At 36.3% G+C, this 15,131-nt stretch overlaps 1 protein-coding gene across 4 annotated transcripts in view; it reads right to left on the reverse strand.

The window, feature by feature from the left end:
* Nucleotides 1-15,131, reverse strand: part of FASTKD1 (FAST kinase domains 1) — a 51,184-nt gene that overhangs the window by 23,599 nt on the left and 12,454 nt on the right. For all 4 annotated transcript variants that reach the window (XM_041773713.1, XM_041773712.1, XM_041773714.1 and 1 more), the window contains exon 3: nt 13,746-13,814. In XM_041773713.1, the coding sequence (XP_041629647.1) occupies nt 13,746-13,814 (69 nt within the window). The remainder of the gene's footprint in view (nt 1-13,745; nt 13,815-15,131) is intronic.

Raw genomic sequence — 15,131 nt, forward strand, 5'->3', positions numbered from 1 at the left:
ACGTGGGACTTGATCCAGTCTCCAGGATCACAGCCCGGGCTGAAGATGGCACTAAACCGCTGAGCCACCGGGACTGCCCATATTACTGATTTAAAAGGAATGTTTCTAAAATGTTTATTCTTTTTATTGTTATAAAAGTAATTATGCTAACATTTATAAAGTCAGATGCTACTAAGATTTTTTTAAAGGGAAAAATCACTTGAAATTATTTAAATCATTTATCAATTTTTTGAGGTGACAGATCAATTTCAACAGAAGGTTATACATTAACAAAACAATCAACTACTACAACTAGTCTGTGAAAAACTCCAGAATTTTTCTGTAGGAAAAATGATCCCATTTCTTCAACAAGTAAATGGCAAGACAAAGAGAGGGAAGGAGTATTGTCATAGATTTTAAAAGACTCTTGGGGTGAGGAATTGCATGAAATCTGTTGATTACTTTCTCTGAATTCACTAAGACAAGCAAAAGGAAGTTATGCACAGCACAGTAAGTTAATGGCAAAAAACTGCAAACAACCTAAATATCTATGAAAAGTACATTGGATAGGGGTGCCTGGGTGGATCACTGAGTATGCTTAACTACTATGCCTTTGATTCTGGTCATGATCTCTGGGTCATATGCTGCTTTAATGAAAAATTTTAAAAATTTGAGCTATTGTCAACCATGACCAAATTTAACCCAAAAGCCCAGTAGTTTGGACTGCTCACAAAAGAAGTAAGATTACTCTCCCTATTTTCAATAAAAGAGAGTTAAAGAGAATGCAAAAAATGGAGAAGATGAAAAGACAGATGGGTTGAGGTCATGAGACTTGTGAAATCACAACTTAGTAAATGAATGTAGGCTTTCTCAGCCCATAGAACTTGTTGATCCTGTTTAATCCAGCCCATATAACAAAGGCCCACAGAGCTTGCCCACATATAACTAAAATTTTAAGAATTTAACATGGTTTATGCTTTAATCAGTATCCTAAAAGGGCATAAGAAGGGATAATAATCACCAGTGATGAGTCTGCTCCTGTCTACAGATAAATATCCTGTGGCTTCTTCTGTATGTTAAGGCAATCCTTTCCTTTCTTACCCTAGGTTTCTACTTGGTTTAGGAGAGTTGTTCTGTGTTTTTTGGCGGGGGGCGGAGGGGATGCACTTGTCACTGCATTTAGCATTATACTCTCTAGCTCCATCCATGTTGTTACAAGTGGTAAGATCTCATTATTTTTTTTATAACTGCATAATATTCCATTGCACAAATTTACTATATCTTCTTTAGCCATTCATCTATTGATGGACACTTGGCTGCTTCCATAGTTTGGCTATTATTAAATAATGCTGCTATAAATATCAGAGTGCACATATCCCTTTGAATTAATGTTTTTGTATTTTGGGGGTAAATACGCAGTGGTGCCACTACTGGATCACAGAGTGGTTCTATTTTTAACTTTCTGAGGAACCTTCATACTGTTTTCTTATTTTTTTTTTTAATTTTTATTTATTTATGATAGTCGCACAGAGAGAGAGAGAGAGAGAGAGGCAGAGACACAGGCAGAGGGAGAAGCAGGCTCCATGCACCAGGAGCCCGATGTGGGATTCGATCCCGGGTCTCCAGGATCGCGCCCTGGGCCAAAGGCAGGCGCCAAACCGCTGCGCCACCCAGGGATCCCTTTCATACTGTTTTCCACAGTGGCTGCACCAGTTTACATTTCCACCAACAGCGCAAGAGGGTTCCTTTTCCTGCACATCCTCACCAACATTTATTGTTTTTTGTGTTGTTGATTTTAGCCATTTCGACAGGTGATAATTCACTGTAGTTTTACTTGCATTTCCCTGATGATTTCCATGTGTCTGCTGGCCATCTGGATGTCTTCTTTGGAGAAATGTCTGTTCATGTCTTCTACCCATTTTTAATTAGATTATTTGTTTTGGAGTGTTCAGTTATTTCAGTTTTTATCTATGTTGGATACTAACCCTTTATCGGAAAGGTCATTTAAAAATATCTTCTCCCATTCACTAAGTTGCCTTTTAGTTTTGATTGTTTCCTTTGCTATGCAGAAGCTTTTTATTCTGATGTAGTCCCAAATAGTTTATTTTTGCTTTGATATCCCTTGCCTCAGGAGCTGTATCTATAAAAATGTTGCTACAGGTAATGTCAGATAAAGTACTGCCTGTGCTCCTTCAAAGATTTATATGGTTTCAGGTCTCACGTTTTGGTCTTTAATCCATTTTGAGTTTACTTTGGTATATGGTGAAAGAAAAAGAAAGTGGTCCAATTTCATTCTTTTGCATTTAAAACTCCACTTGTTGAAGAGACTGTCTTTTGCCTATTTGATATTCATTCCTCCTTTCTCAAAGATTAATTGACCATATAATTGGTGGGTTTATTTTTGGGTTTTCTGTTCTATTCCATTGACCTAAGCATCTAGTTTTATGCCAGTACCACAGTTTTAATTGCCATTGCTTTATAATATAACTTGAAATCTGAAATCGGGATAACTCCAGTTTTGTTTTCCTTTTTCAAGATTGCTTTAGCTATCAGAGGTCTTTTGTAGGTCCATACAAATTTTAGGATTGTTTGTTCCAGTTCTGTGAAAAATGCTGTTGGTTTTGATAGGAATTGCATGAAATCTGTTGATTACTTTAGGTAGGATAGACATTTTAATAATATTCATTCTTCCAACCCACGAGCATGGAACGTCTGTTTCTTTCCATCATCTTGAATTTCCTTCATTAGTGTTTTGTAGTTTTCTCAGAGTACAAGTCTTTCACCTCTTTGGTTAAATTTATCCCTCGATATTTTATTGGTTTTGGTGCAATTGTAAATGGGATTTTATTTTTAAGATTTTATACATTTATTCATGAGAGACAGAGAGGCAGAGACACAGGCAGAGGAGAAGCAGGTTCCCCATGGGGAGCCCGATATGGGACCCAATCCCAGGACTCTGGGACCAATACCTGAACCAAAGGCAGACACTCAACCACAGAGCCACCCAGGTGCAAATGGGGTTGTTTTCTTAATTTTACTTGCAAGTGCTTTATTATGAGTGTATAGGAAGGCAATAGGTTTCCACACATTGATTTTGTATCCTGCAACTTTGATTCATTTATCAGTTCTAGTAGTTTTTTGGTGGAGTCTTTAAGGGTTTCTATACATAGTATCATGTTATCTGCAAATTCTGAGTTTGCCTTGTTCCTTACAATTTGGATGTAAGGAACATCCTTACATCTTTATGTTTCTAATTGCTGTGTCTCAAACTTCTAGTACTTTTATTTCTTTATGTTGTCTAATTGCTGTGTCTCAAACTTCTAGTACTATGTTGAGTAAAAGTAGTATTGTCTTATTCATGACCCTAAGGGCAAAGGTCTGTTTTTCACCACTAAGTATGATGTTGACTGCGGGTTTTTGATATAAGGTCTTTGTTATGTTGGACTATGTTCCCTCTAGGCCTAATTTGCAGAGGGTTTTTATCATGACTGGATGTTGTACTTTGTCAAATGCTTTTTCTGCGTTTAATGAAATGATTATTTGGCTTTTATCCTTCCTTTTATTTATTTATTTTTTATAGTGATATCCTTTCTTTTATTGATGCGATGTATCACACTGATTATTTTGTGAATATTAAATCACCCTTGCATCCCAAGAATAAATTCCACTTGATCGTGATGTATGATTTTTTTAATGTATTGTTGAATTTGGTTTGCTAATATTTCACTGAGAATTTCCGCATCTATACACATGAGAGATATTGGCCTGTGGTTCTTTTTCTGTGGGGTCTTTATCTGATTTGGTATCAAAGTGATATTGGCCTAAGAGAATGAATTTGGAAGTTTTCCTTCCTCTTCTATTTTTTTGGAAGAGTTTGAGAAAAATAGGTATTAATTCTTCTTTAAATGTTTGGTAGAAAATAAATAAATAAATAAATAAATAAATAAATGTTTGGTAGAATCCACCTATGAAGCCATTTGGTCCTGGACTCTGATTTTTAGGAATTTTTTGATTACTGATTGTTTCATTTCTGGTAATCAGTCTGTTCAAATTTTCTATTCCCTCCTGCTTTAGTTTTGGTAGGCTATATGTTTCTAAGAATTTATCCACGTCTTCTAAGTTGTCTAATTGGTTGGCATGTAGGTTTTCATAATCTCGTTAAAATTGTTTCTATTTCTGTGGTGTTGGTTGTTCTTTTAAAGATTTTATTTATTTTAGAGAGAGCATGAGCAGGGCAGGGGAGAAGGAGAGAAAGAATCCTAAAGAGACTCCCTACTAAGTGTGGAGTCTGATGCAGGGCTCAATCCCAGAACCTCAGATTATGACCTGAGCCGAAATCAAGAGTAGAACATTTAAGAGACTGAGCCACTAAGGAGCCCCCTGTGCTACTGGTTATTTCTTCTCTTTCATTAGTAATTTTGTTTATCTAGGTTCCCTCCCTCTCTCTCTGATAAGTCTGAGTAGAGGTTTATCAATTTTGTTGATCTTTTCAAAGACCCAGCTCCTGGTTTCATCGGTATGTTCTATTGCATACTTTTAGTTTCTATATCATTTATTTCTACTCTAATCTTATTTCCTTCCTTTTGTTCCATTTGCGTTTTGTTTGTTCTTTTTAGAGCTCCTTCAGGTGTAAGGTTAGGTTGTTTATCTGAGATTTTTTCTTATTTCTTGATGTAGCCTTGTATTACTATAAACTTCCCTCTTAGAATCACTTTTGCTGCATCTCAAAGATTTTGGCAACTTGCTTTTTTTTAAATTTTCATTTGTTTACATGTGATTTTTGATTTCTTATTTGACTTCTTGGTTCACCCATTCATTATTTAGTATCATGTTATTTAACCTCCATGACTTTGTTCTCTTTGTGTTCCATGGTTTTTATTTTATTTTTTATCAAAGTATAATTGGCATATAACATTACATTAGTTTCAGGTATGCAAAATGATGAATTGATATTTATATAGACTGTGAAATGATTACCCCAGTAAGTCTAGTTTCCTCCTGTCACCATATAAAATTACATAATACGTAACATAATATCGACTATGGTCATGATGCTGTACATTACAACCCCAACTTAAATTTATTTTGTGACTGGAAGTTCATATCTCCTGCCCACGTTCTCCCATTTGGCCTATCCTCCAATTCCCCTCCCCTCTGGCAACCACCAATCTATTCTCTACATTTATGTTTTGTTGTTTGCTCATTTGTTTTTAGAGTCCCATATATAAATGATATCATGTATTTGTCTTTGTCTGATTCATTTCACTTGGCCTAATTTACAAGGTCTATCCATGTGTTTACAAATAGCAAGATTTCATTCTTTTGGGGGGCTAATATTCATATATATATATATTTCTCCCACATCTTCTTTATCCATTCATCCATCAGTGGACACTTTGGCTGTTTCCATGTCTTAAATATTGTAAATAATGCTGCAATGAACATAAAGGTGCATATATCCTTTGATTGGTATTATTATTTTCTCTAGATAAACACGCAGAAGTGGACTTATTGGATCATATGGTGGTTCTATTTTTAATTATTATGGAAGCTCCATGTTTTCCATAACAGTGTACTAATTTACATTCCCACTAACAGTGCAAGAGGATTCCCTTTTCCCCAAATCCTCACCAACACTTGCTACTTCTTGTCCTTTTGATAATTGCCCTTCTGACAGTAGTGAGATGATAACTCATAGTGGTTTTGATTTGCATTTCTGATTATTAGTGATGTTGAGCATGTTTTCATGTCCCATTGGCCATCTGTATGTCTTATTTGGAAAAATATTTATTCAAGTCCCCTACTTATATTTTAATCAGATTGTTATTGTTGTTATTTAGCTGTAGGTGTTCTCTATATATTTTGGATTATTAACCTCTATTCAGATACATGATTTGCAAACATCTCCTATTCGTAGGTTGCTTTTATTTTGGTGATGATTTTCTTCACTGTTCAAAATGTTTTTAGTTTAATGTAGTCTCCTTGGTTTACTTTGTTTTTGTTGCCATTGACTGCCCTTGGAGTCAGATCCAAAGAAAATATCACTACAAGTAATTTCAAGTTTACTGCCTATGTTTTCTTTTAGGAGTTTTATGCCTTCTGGTCTTATGTTCAAGTGGTTTAGTCCACTTGAGTAGAGTTTACTTTTGTGCATGGTGTAAGATAATGGTCCAGTTTCATTCTTTTGCATGTGGCTAATTCAGTTTTCCCAGTACTATTTACTGAAGAGACTGTTCTTTCCTCATTGTATATTCTTGCCACCTTTGTCATAATTGACCATATGTTTACAAGTTTATTTCTGGGCTTTCTACGCTGCTCCATTGATCTGTGTTTTGTTTTGTTTTGTTTGTTTTGTTTTTTAAGAAATTTTTTTAAAGATTTTATTTATTTATTCATGAGAGATACAGAGAGAGAAGCAGAGACACAGGCAGAGGGAGAAGCAGGCTCCATGCAGGGAGCCCGATGTGGGACTCAATCCTGGGACTCTGGGATCATCTCCTGAGCCAAAGGCAGACACTCAACTGCTGAGCCACTCAGGCGTCCCTCTGTGTTTGTTTTTAATGCAATAACATACTGTTCTAATTACTATAGCCTTCTAATATGCTTTGAAATTAGGGAGATTGATGCTTTCTCTGTTCTTGAGACTGTTTTGGCTATTAGAGACTTTTTGTGGTGCCATACAAGTATTAGGATTGTTCTATTTCTGTGAAAAACCCCACTGGAATTTTGATAGAGTTGCACTGAATCTATAGGTTGCTTTGGGTAATATGGACATTTTAATAATATAAATTCTTCCAATCCATGGCCATAAATATTTTTCAATTTGTTTGTGTCCTCTTTGATTTCTTTCACCAATGTCTTAGTTTTCAGTGTACAGGTCTTTCACTTCATTGTTTAAATTTATTCCTAGATATTTAATTCTTTTCAAAGCAATTATAAATGGAACTGTCCTCTTACTATGGGATTGTCCTATTCCTTCTAATTGTTTATTCTTAGTGTATAAAAGCACAATAGATTTTTAATATATTGACTTTGTATCCTGTAATTTCACTGAATTAGTTTATTAGTTCTCACAAGTTTTTGGTGGAGTCTTTAGGGTTTTCTATATATAAAAATCATGTCATCTGCAAATGGTGAGTTTTACTTCTTTACTTCTTCCTTTTCATTTTGGATGTCTTTTATTTCTTCTTTGCCTAATTGCTCTGGCTAGGACTGTCTTTTTTTTTAAGATTTTATTTATTCATTTATTTGAGAGAAATTGAGAAGAAGGGAGGGAGAAAGAGAGAGAAAGCATATACACATGAGTTCACAAGACTAGATAGCAATCAAGGGAGAGGGAGAAGCAGCCTCCCCAATTCAGGGCTCAATCCCAGGACACTACGATCATAGACCTAAGCCAAACATAGACACTTAACTGACTGAGGCACCCAGGTGCTGCATAGAACTTTAACACTATACTGAAAAAAAGTGGTAAGAGTGGGCATCTTTGTCTTACTCATCACCTTGAGGAAAAATGTTCAACTTTCCACCACTGAATACGATCTTAGCTGTGGGTATGTCATTTATGGACTTTATTATGATGAGGGACATTCTCTCTATACTTACTTTGTTGACAGTTTTTTTTTTTTTTATCATAAATGGATGTTGAGGGATCCCTGGGTGGCGCAGCAGTTTGGCGCCTGCCTTTGGCCCAGGGCGCGATCCTGGAGACCCAGGATCAAATCCCACATCGGGCTCCCGGTGCATGGAGCCTGCTTCTCCCTCTGCCTGTGTCTCTGCCTCTCTCTCTCTCTCTGTGACTATCATAAATAAATAAAAAAAAAAAATTAAAAAAAAATAAAATAAAATAAATGGATGTTGAATTGCATCAAATGTTTTTTCTGCATCTATTAAAATTATGATATAATTTTTATCCTCAATTTTGTTAACGTGCTGTATCACATTGATTAGTGGATGTTGAACCATCCTTGCATCTTAGGAATAAATCCCATTGACAATGGTATATGATCTTTTTTTTTTCCTTTTTTTTTTTTTTTAATTTTTATTTATTTATGATAGTCACAGAGAGAGAGAGAGAGAGGCAGAGACACAGGCGGAGGGAGAAGCAGGCTCCATGCACCGGGAGCCTGATGTGGGATTCGATCCCGGGTCTCCAGGATCGCGCCCTGGGCCAAAGGCAGGCGCCAAACCGCTGCGCCACCCAGGGATCCCGTATATGATCTTTTTAATGTATTATTGAATTTGGCTTGCTAATTTTTTAAGGATTTTTATATCTATGTTCATCAGATATACTGACTTGTAATTTTCTTTTTCTATGGTGTCCTTGTCTACTTTTGGTTTCAGACTAATGCTAGCCTTTAAAATGAGTTTGGAAGTGTTCCCTCCTCTTCCATTTTTTGGGAGAGTTTGAGAAAAATAGGTATTAAGTCTTCAAAGAAGACTTTAATAAAATTCACCACTGAAAGCTGCTATCTGTTCCTGGACTTTTGTTTGTTGGGAGTTTTTTAAATTACTGATTCAATCTCCTTGCTAGTAATTGGTCTATTGAGACCTTCTATTTTTTCATGATCAGGCTTGGAAGACTGTCTATTTTTAGGAATTTATCCATTTCTTCTAAGTTGTCCAATTTGTTGGTATATAATTGTCCATCACAGCCAAGATCTTATTAGCTTTTGTATCATTTTGTTATCAGGTATAATGTTCCCTCATTCATTTCTGATTTCATTTTTTAAAAAGATTTTATTTATTTATTCATGAGAGACTCAGAAAGAGGCAGATATAGCCAGAGGGAGAAGTAGGCTCCCTATGGGGAGCCTGTGTAGAACTCAGTCCCAAGACCATGGAATCTTGGGCTGAGCCAAAGACAGACACTCAACCACTGAGCCACCTGGGTGCCCCTCTGATTTCATTTATTCAAGATCTCTTTCTTAGTAAATAGCTAAAAGTTTATCAATTTTGTTTATTTTTTTTTTCAAAGAACCAGCTTAATTTCATTGATCTTTTCTTTTTTTAATATTTTATTTATTTGAGACAGAAAGCACAAACAGGCAGGGAGGAACAGGAGGAGAGGGAGAAACAGTCCCTACTGAGTAGGGAGCCCAATGCGGGGCTTGAACCCCAAGATGATTTGACCCGAAGGCAGATGCTTAACCAACTGAACCAACAAGGCACACCTCATTGATCTTTTCTATTGTCTCCTTAGTCTCATTTTCTTTTTTTAATTTGAGAAAGAGAGAAAGTACAGGTGGGGAGGAGGGGCAGAAGAGGAGAGAGAGGGAAAGAATCTCAAGCAGATTCCATGTTGAGAACAGAGCCCAACTTAGGGGCTCAAATTCACCACCCTCAAATCACAACCTGAGCTAAAATCAAGAATTGGACACTTAACCAACTGATCTACCCAGGTGACCCTCTCTAGTCTCTTTGTCATTTACTTTTTCTCTGACCTTTGTTATTGCCTTCTTTCTACTAACTTTGGGCTTCCATTTGCTCTTTGCTTTCTAGTTCCTTTAGAAATAAAGTTAGATTATTTATTTCATATTTTACTTATTTCTTTTTTTCCTTTTTTTTTTTTTTTCATTTTACTTATTTCTTGAAGTAGATCTGTATCACTATGAACTTCCCTGTTAAAACTGCTTTTGCTGCATCCCACAGATTTTGGAAAGCTATATTTTCATTTATCTAAGGAAAACTTGATTTTTTTACTTTTCCTTCAATTTCTTAATTGGCCCATTGGTTGTCTGGTGGTATGTTGTTAACTCTCCACATATTTGTAATTTTTCCAACTTTTTGTGATTAATTTATACTCTCATACCATTGCAGTCTGAAAAGATGCTTGATAGGGTTTCAATCTTCTAAAATTTCTTGAGACTTGTTCTCCCCAAACTGGTACTCACTACAGTGGTCATTGGCTCTCCATCTGAGCCACCACCCTGCTGTGCAGCCTCCAGATACCGAAAACAAGCATACTGAGGCCACAAGAGTCAGAAGTTGGCATTAGTCCATTTATATTTAAAATAATTATAGATGGGTATGTACTCATGGTCATTTTAACTGTTTCCTAGCTGTTTAGTTGTTCTTCTCTGCTTATTTTCCCTTTTGCTCTCTTCCCTTATGATTTAATGCCTTTCTTTGGTGTTAGGATTCCAGTTTCACGATCCTTTGTATATCTACCATATGTTTTTGCTTTGTGATTTCCATTTGGCTTACATATATCAGCCTATATATAGATATACCAGTCTATTTTAAGTTGATAGGAATTTAAGTCTGAATACATTCTAAAACTCTACATTTTTACTCCCCTTACCACATTTTATGTTTTTGATGTCACATTTCTTATCTTTTTATTTAGTATATCCCTTAACTGTTATCGTTATACTTAATTTTACTACTTTTGTGTTCACAGTCCACTACTCTTTATATTTACCTTTAACAGAGAGATTTTTACTTTATATGTTTTCTTGTTACCAATTGGCCTTCTTTTCAGCTTAAAGAAGTACCTTTCATGTATCTTTTAACTCTAGTAGTGGTAAACTTGTTCAGTTTTTGCTTGTCTAGAAAACTTCCTCTCCTTCATTCTGAACGATAATCTTCTCAGGTAGGGTATTCTTGGTTGGAAGTGTTTTGCTTTTGGCACTTTGAATATGTCATGCCACTCCCTTCTGGCCTGCAAAGTTTACATTGAAAAATTGGTAAGAGTCTTAAGGGGTTACCTTGTACATAAAAAGTTGTTTTTCCTCTTGCTGCTTTTAAGACTCTCTTTTTAACTTTTGATGTTTTAATTATAATGTGTCTTGATATAAATTTCTGGGTTCATCTTATTTGGAACTCTCTGGGATTCCTAGATGTAAATATCTGTTTCCTTCCCCAGGTTAGTGCAATTTTTAGATATTATTTATTCAAATAAGTGTTCTGTTCCTTTTTCTCTCTCTTCTCCTTCTGGAACATCTATTATGAGAACACTGTTCCACTTAATGTAGTCCCATAGCCCTCATACAGTATCTTTACTTTTTTTTTTTTTTTTTTTCTTGCTGCACTGTTTGAGTGAGTTCCACTTTACCCTGGTTCCAGTCACTAGTTCTTCTGGTTCACCTAGTCTGCTGCTGAACCTCTGCAGTGTGTCTTTCAGTTCAGTTATTATATTCTTCAGTTCCAAGTCTTCTGTTTGTATTTTCTTATGTTTTCCATCTCTTTGTTGAAGTTTTATGTCCATCCATTCTTCTCCTGAGATCTCTGTTTCATTATGGTTTTTTCAGGGGTTTTATCTTCTCTCATTTAAAATATAGCCCTTTGTTTTCTCACTTTTCTTTGACTTTCAATGTCTGTTCTTATACATTAGGCAACATAGCTATCTTTTCAATATTGAAGGAATCACAGGAAGACCAGGGTACTTACTTCAGGCGGCTACCTGTGTGGTGCTTTGGGCATATCTGCCTGTCAAGAAGTCTCTGATTGGTCCAGTCCCATGGGTCTCAGAAACACAAAACTCCTTGGACACCAGAGGCAGGTGTTCAAAGGGCGTTCCCTCTGTGGACTGCCATATATGCCAGATTTGGCAGGGCCAAGGAGGAGCACCAGGCCGAGGCAAAGCTGCCTACTAGCTTTAGCAGTGTGGGGCTGTGGGGGATACTGGGTCAGGGCAAGCTGGCCCAATGGTTTGGTGGGGCAGAGCCACAGAAGTGCACAAAAGCAGGGTAAACAACTTTTACAAGGTAGGAAACTGCTAAAATGGTACCTGCCAGTGCTGGTGCGAGCAAGGTAGAAGAGTACAAAAATGGTGCCCACCAGTGCCTCTGGCAACAAGAGAGTTCCAATGGACCCTGTCCCTCTGGCAGGCACTTTAAGCTTACCCTGTAAATTCCCTTCACATATGGCTTAGGCACTTCCAAACTGCTACTTTTGTGCTGGGTCCCAGGACAAGTAAGTCTGCATGTGAACATTTTAGGAGCAGAGTCCCAGGTTCCTACAACACTTGGGTCTCCTTGATGCAAGCCCCAGTAGTTTTGTTTGTTTGTTTTAAAGATTTTATTTATTTATTCATGAGAGACACACAGAGAAAGAGAAGACACAGGCAGAGGGAGAAGCAGGCTCCATGCAGAGAGCCCAAGGCAGACTCGATCCTGGGACTCCAGGGTCACGCCCTGAGCCAAAGACAGACACTCAACCTCTGAGCCACCCAGCCATCCCATCTCCAGTAGTTTCCAAAGCCACACATTTATGAGCTCATTTCTCTGGTACAGGTCCCAAGAGCTGGGGTTCCTGATGTGGGGCTCAAACTCCTCACTCCTCAGGGATAGGCTTTATATTTGTTAGATCCTTCCCTTTGTGGGTCACTGAGTCGGGAATGCGGATCTCAAGAGCATGTCTCTGCCTCTCCCACCTATCTCCAGGTGGCCTTGCCATGATTTCTTGTGGAGTTGTTTTTCAGCTAGTCCTCAGGTCTTTTTTCAGAGACAGTTGTTTTATAGGTAGCTGTATATTTGGTGTGTCCTTGGTAGAATGAGTAGGGTCTTCCTATGTTTCCATCTTGAACCACCTTTCTGTTCTGTGGTTTTCAAATGTTCCTTTCTTTTTCCCACTTTGATTTTCCCTTTCTTCACTAACATTTGTTTTACCCCATTAATAACGGATGTAGGCTATGCTGGGATAGCCTTTTTAACATAGGGATCTATGTTAAAAAGTTCGAAATTTTCAGAAATAGCTAAAGATTTTCCAAAATAAGGTCTGTTGTTATCTCCCCTTTTTTATAAGTGGAGTTTCTCATATTCTTATATAGTATGAATAATATAGTTTTGTATAGAATAGACTTCTTATAAGAACACGCTGAACAAATTTTACATTTTTCTAGATGATTACTGACTATGCCAACACACTGCAAATACAGTTGTGTACAGGAAAGAGATGTGAATTAATCCTGTTCACAGCAGCATACCTGAAAACTTCTAAGTCACATATGATTATATTCATTGCCTCTCCATAAAAAAGTGATGAACAAATACTTACAAACACTGCTAAACAATGTTAAAAAGTTTTCCTTTCTAATAAACTGGTGTCTTCTTTTCTCCCCTAACATTCAGAGAATCTTTTTCTTTCTTTTTTTAATTTGTTAAGTGAACTTTACCCCCAATATAGGCTCAAACTCGTAACTCCAAGATCAAGAATCTCATGCTCCACCAATTAAGTCAGCCAAGCACCTTGAATCTTTTCTTTCTGAAGTACAATCCTCCAGAAAAGAAGATTCAAAGAGCCAAATAGGGATGCCTGGGTGGCTCAGTGGTTGAGCATCTGCCTTTGGGTCAGGGCGTGATACCAGGTCCAGGGATGGAGTCCCACATCAGGCTCCCTGTGAGGAGCCTGCTTCTTCTCCCTCTGCCTATGTCTCTGCCTCTCTCTCTCTCTCTCTCTCTCTCTCTCTCTGTGTGTCTCTCATGAATAAATAAAATGTTTTCAAAAAAAAAAAAAAAGCCAAATAGCTGTTACTGCACCTTAGTTATATTTTAATTAATTATATATGTGGAAAAGCACACTGTTCCCACTGTTAATTTAAAGAGCAAATATTAGAGTTTTCTTTCTCTCTTAGGGAAAATATAAATTCCTCATTATTTTCCTTTACACAATCAAAAAACCCTCAACCCAAATGAGTTTACATTTTTTTTCAGTGAAGCTTAATTAGGTAGGCAGCAGCTCCCCATTCTTTCTCTATAAGATTTCACTGAGCTAACTTTGAATAAGATAACTGTGCTCTTAAATGATGAACCCAGAGTACTTGCCTTTCTAGTCTTCTCCATGATTCTATAACTAGTGCTTCAACCAGAAGGTCATGGGCCTCAGGAGCACACCTCAAGAAAACCAAGAGAAAATAATCTGTCATACATGAATGCTTTTAAATTACTAAAAATAATTATGCAAGTAAGAGTTATACTGCAAAAGTGAACCTCAAATTATTGTACTCTTACACAGACCTTATCTCTGGTCTATTCCCATTTCAGTATTTTGTTTTCTTGATACAATATAAAAACATCAACATTTTATTCCATGTCTCTCTCATTCTTTTATCTGTTCAATGCCTTCCACTGAACAATGAAAATGTTCAATGATACATGTTATGCTAAAAGTACACATAACGTAGGTTACTTTGCTCTGATTACAAAAATATTTTTATAGGAGAGAGTTTGTAAAATACAGAAAAACTTAAATAGGATACTAAAAATGATTTACAGGTCTGTACTCATAAATTGCCACCATCATTAATTTGGAGCATATCATTCAAGTTATCTTTTCTACACACATATGAAATACACGTATTTCTTTTACATGCCTATATCCTACCCTTTTCAGTAAGTTAACATTATATTGTGGACATTTGCCCATGACACTATACATTGTTCATAACAATTTTTAAACATTGTATATTATCCCATTATGTGAATATAATATCACCTAAACACTCGCCTACTTTTAGAATTTTAGTTTTTCAGCATTATAAATAACGTTGAGCTGAATATCAATGTACAATAACCTTTATATGTATCTCAGATTATTTTCTTTGGATAAATCTTAGAAGCAACCTTTTTTAGATCTAAGGGTATTTTTATAGTTTTTGATACATTCTGTACCACCAGAGCATATAAGAGTCCCACTTCTAGTATATCTTCATTAACAATGAATACTTTCTATATAACTAAACCACATAGACTGTATTTTGTAGGTATAAAAATCTCTTTTAACCAATCTTAGTATCTTTATAATGTTAAGACTCTAGTAGTCTCCTAAAAATCAAAGACTTTCAGGTTGAGTCATGAAGCAAAATTGAACTACATGCTGCTTTTAAAACTTGAAAACAAAATTATATTTTACTCTTAAAATCCTTTCAGTATTAAAATATTACTCAGGAGGGAAACATAGAAATATAGTTTTTAGACAAATCCTCACCAAATAGCATTTCTCCATCTGCCTAAACAGACATGAGTCTTGTGAGGTGTTTAACCCAATGTTCTGTGGTTAAATAAATTTGGAAACTGCTTGCTTAGCTATCCATTATATACATTAACATATAAGGGCTGTGAAGAGTCCTGCAAAAAAGACTTGTTTAATTTTGTCTTATTCATCATTTTCCAAGTTAACATGAACACTGAGGAAGTAAATCTATACCGATA

Source organism: Vulpes lagopus, chromosome 11 (genome assembly GCF_018345385.1).
Source record: "Vulpes lagopus strain Blue_001 chromosome 11, ASM1834538v1, whole genome shotgun sequence".
Classification (NCBI taxonomy): Eukaryota; Metazoa; Chordata; class Mammalia; order Carnivora; family Canidae; genus Vulpes; species Vulpes lagopus.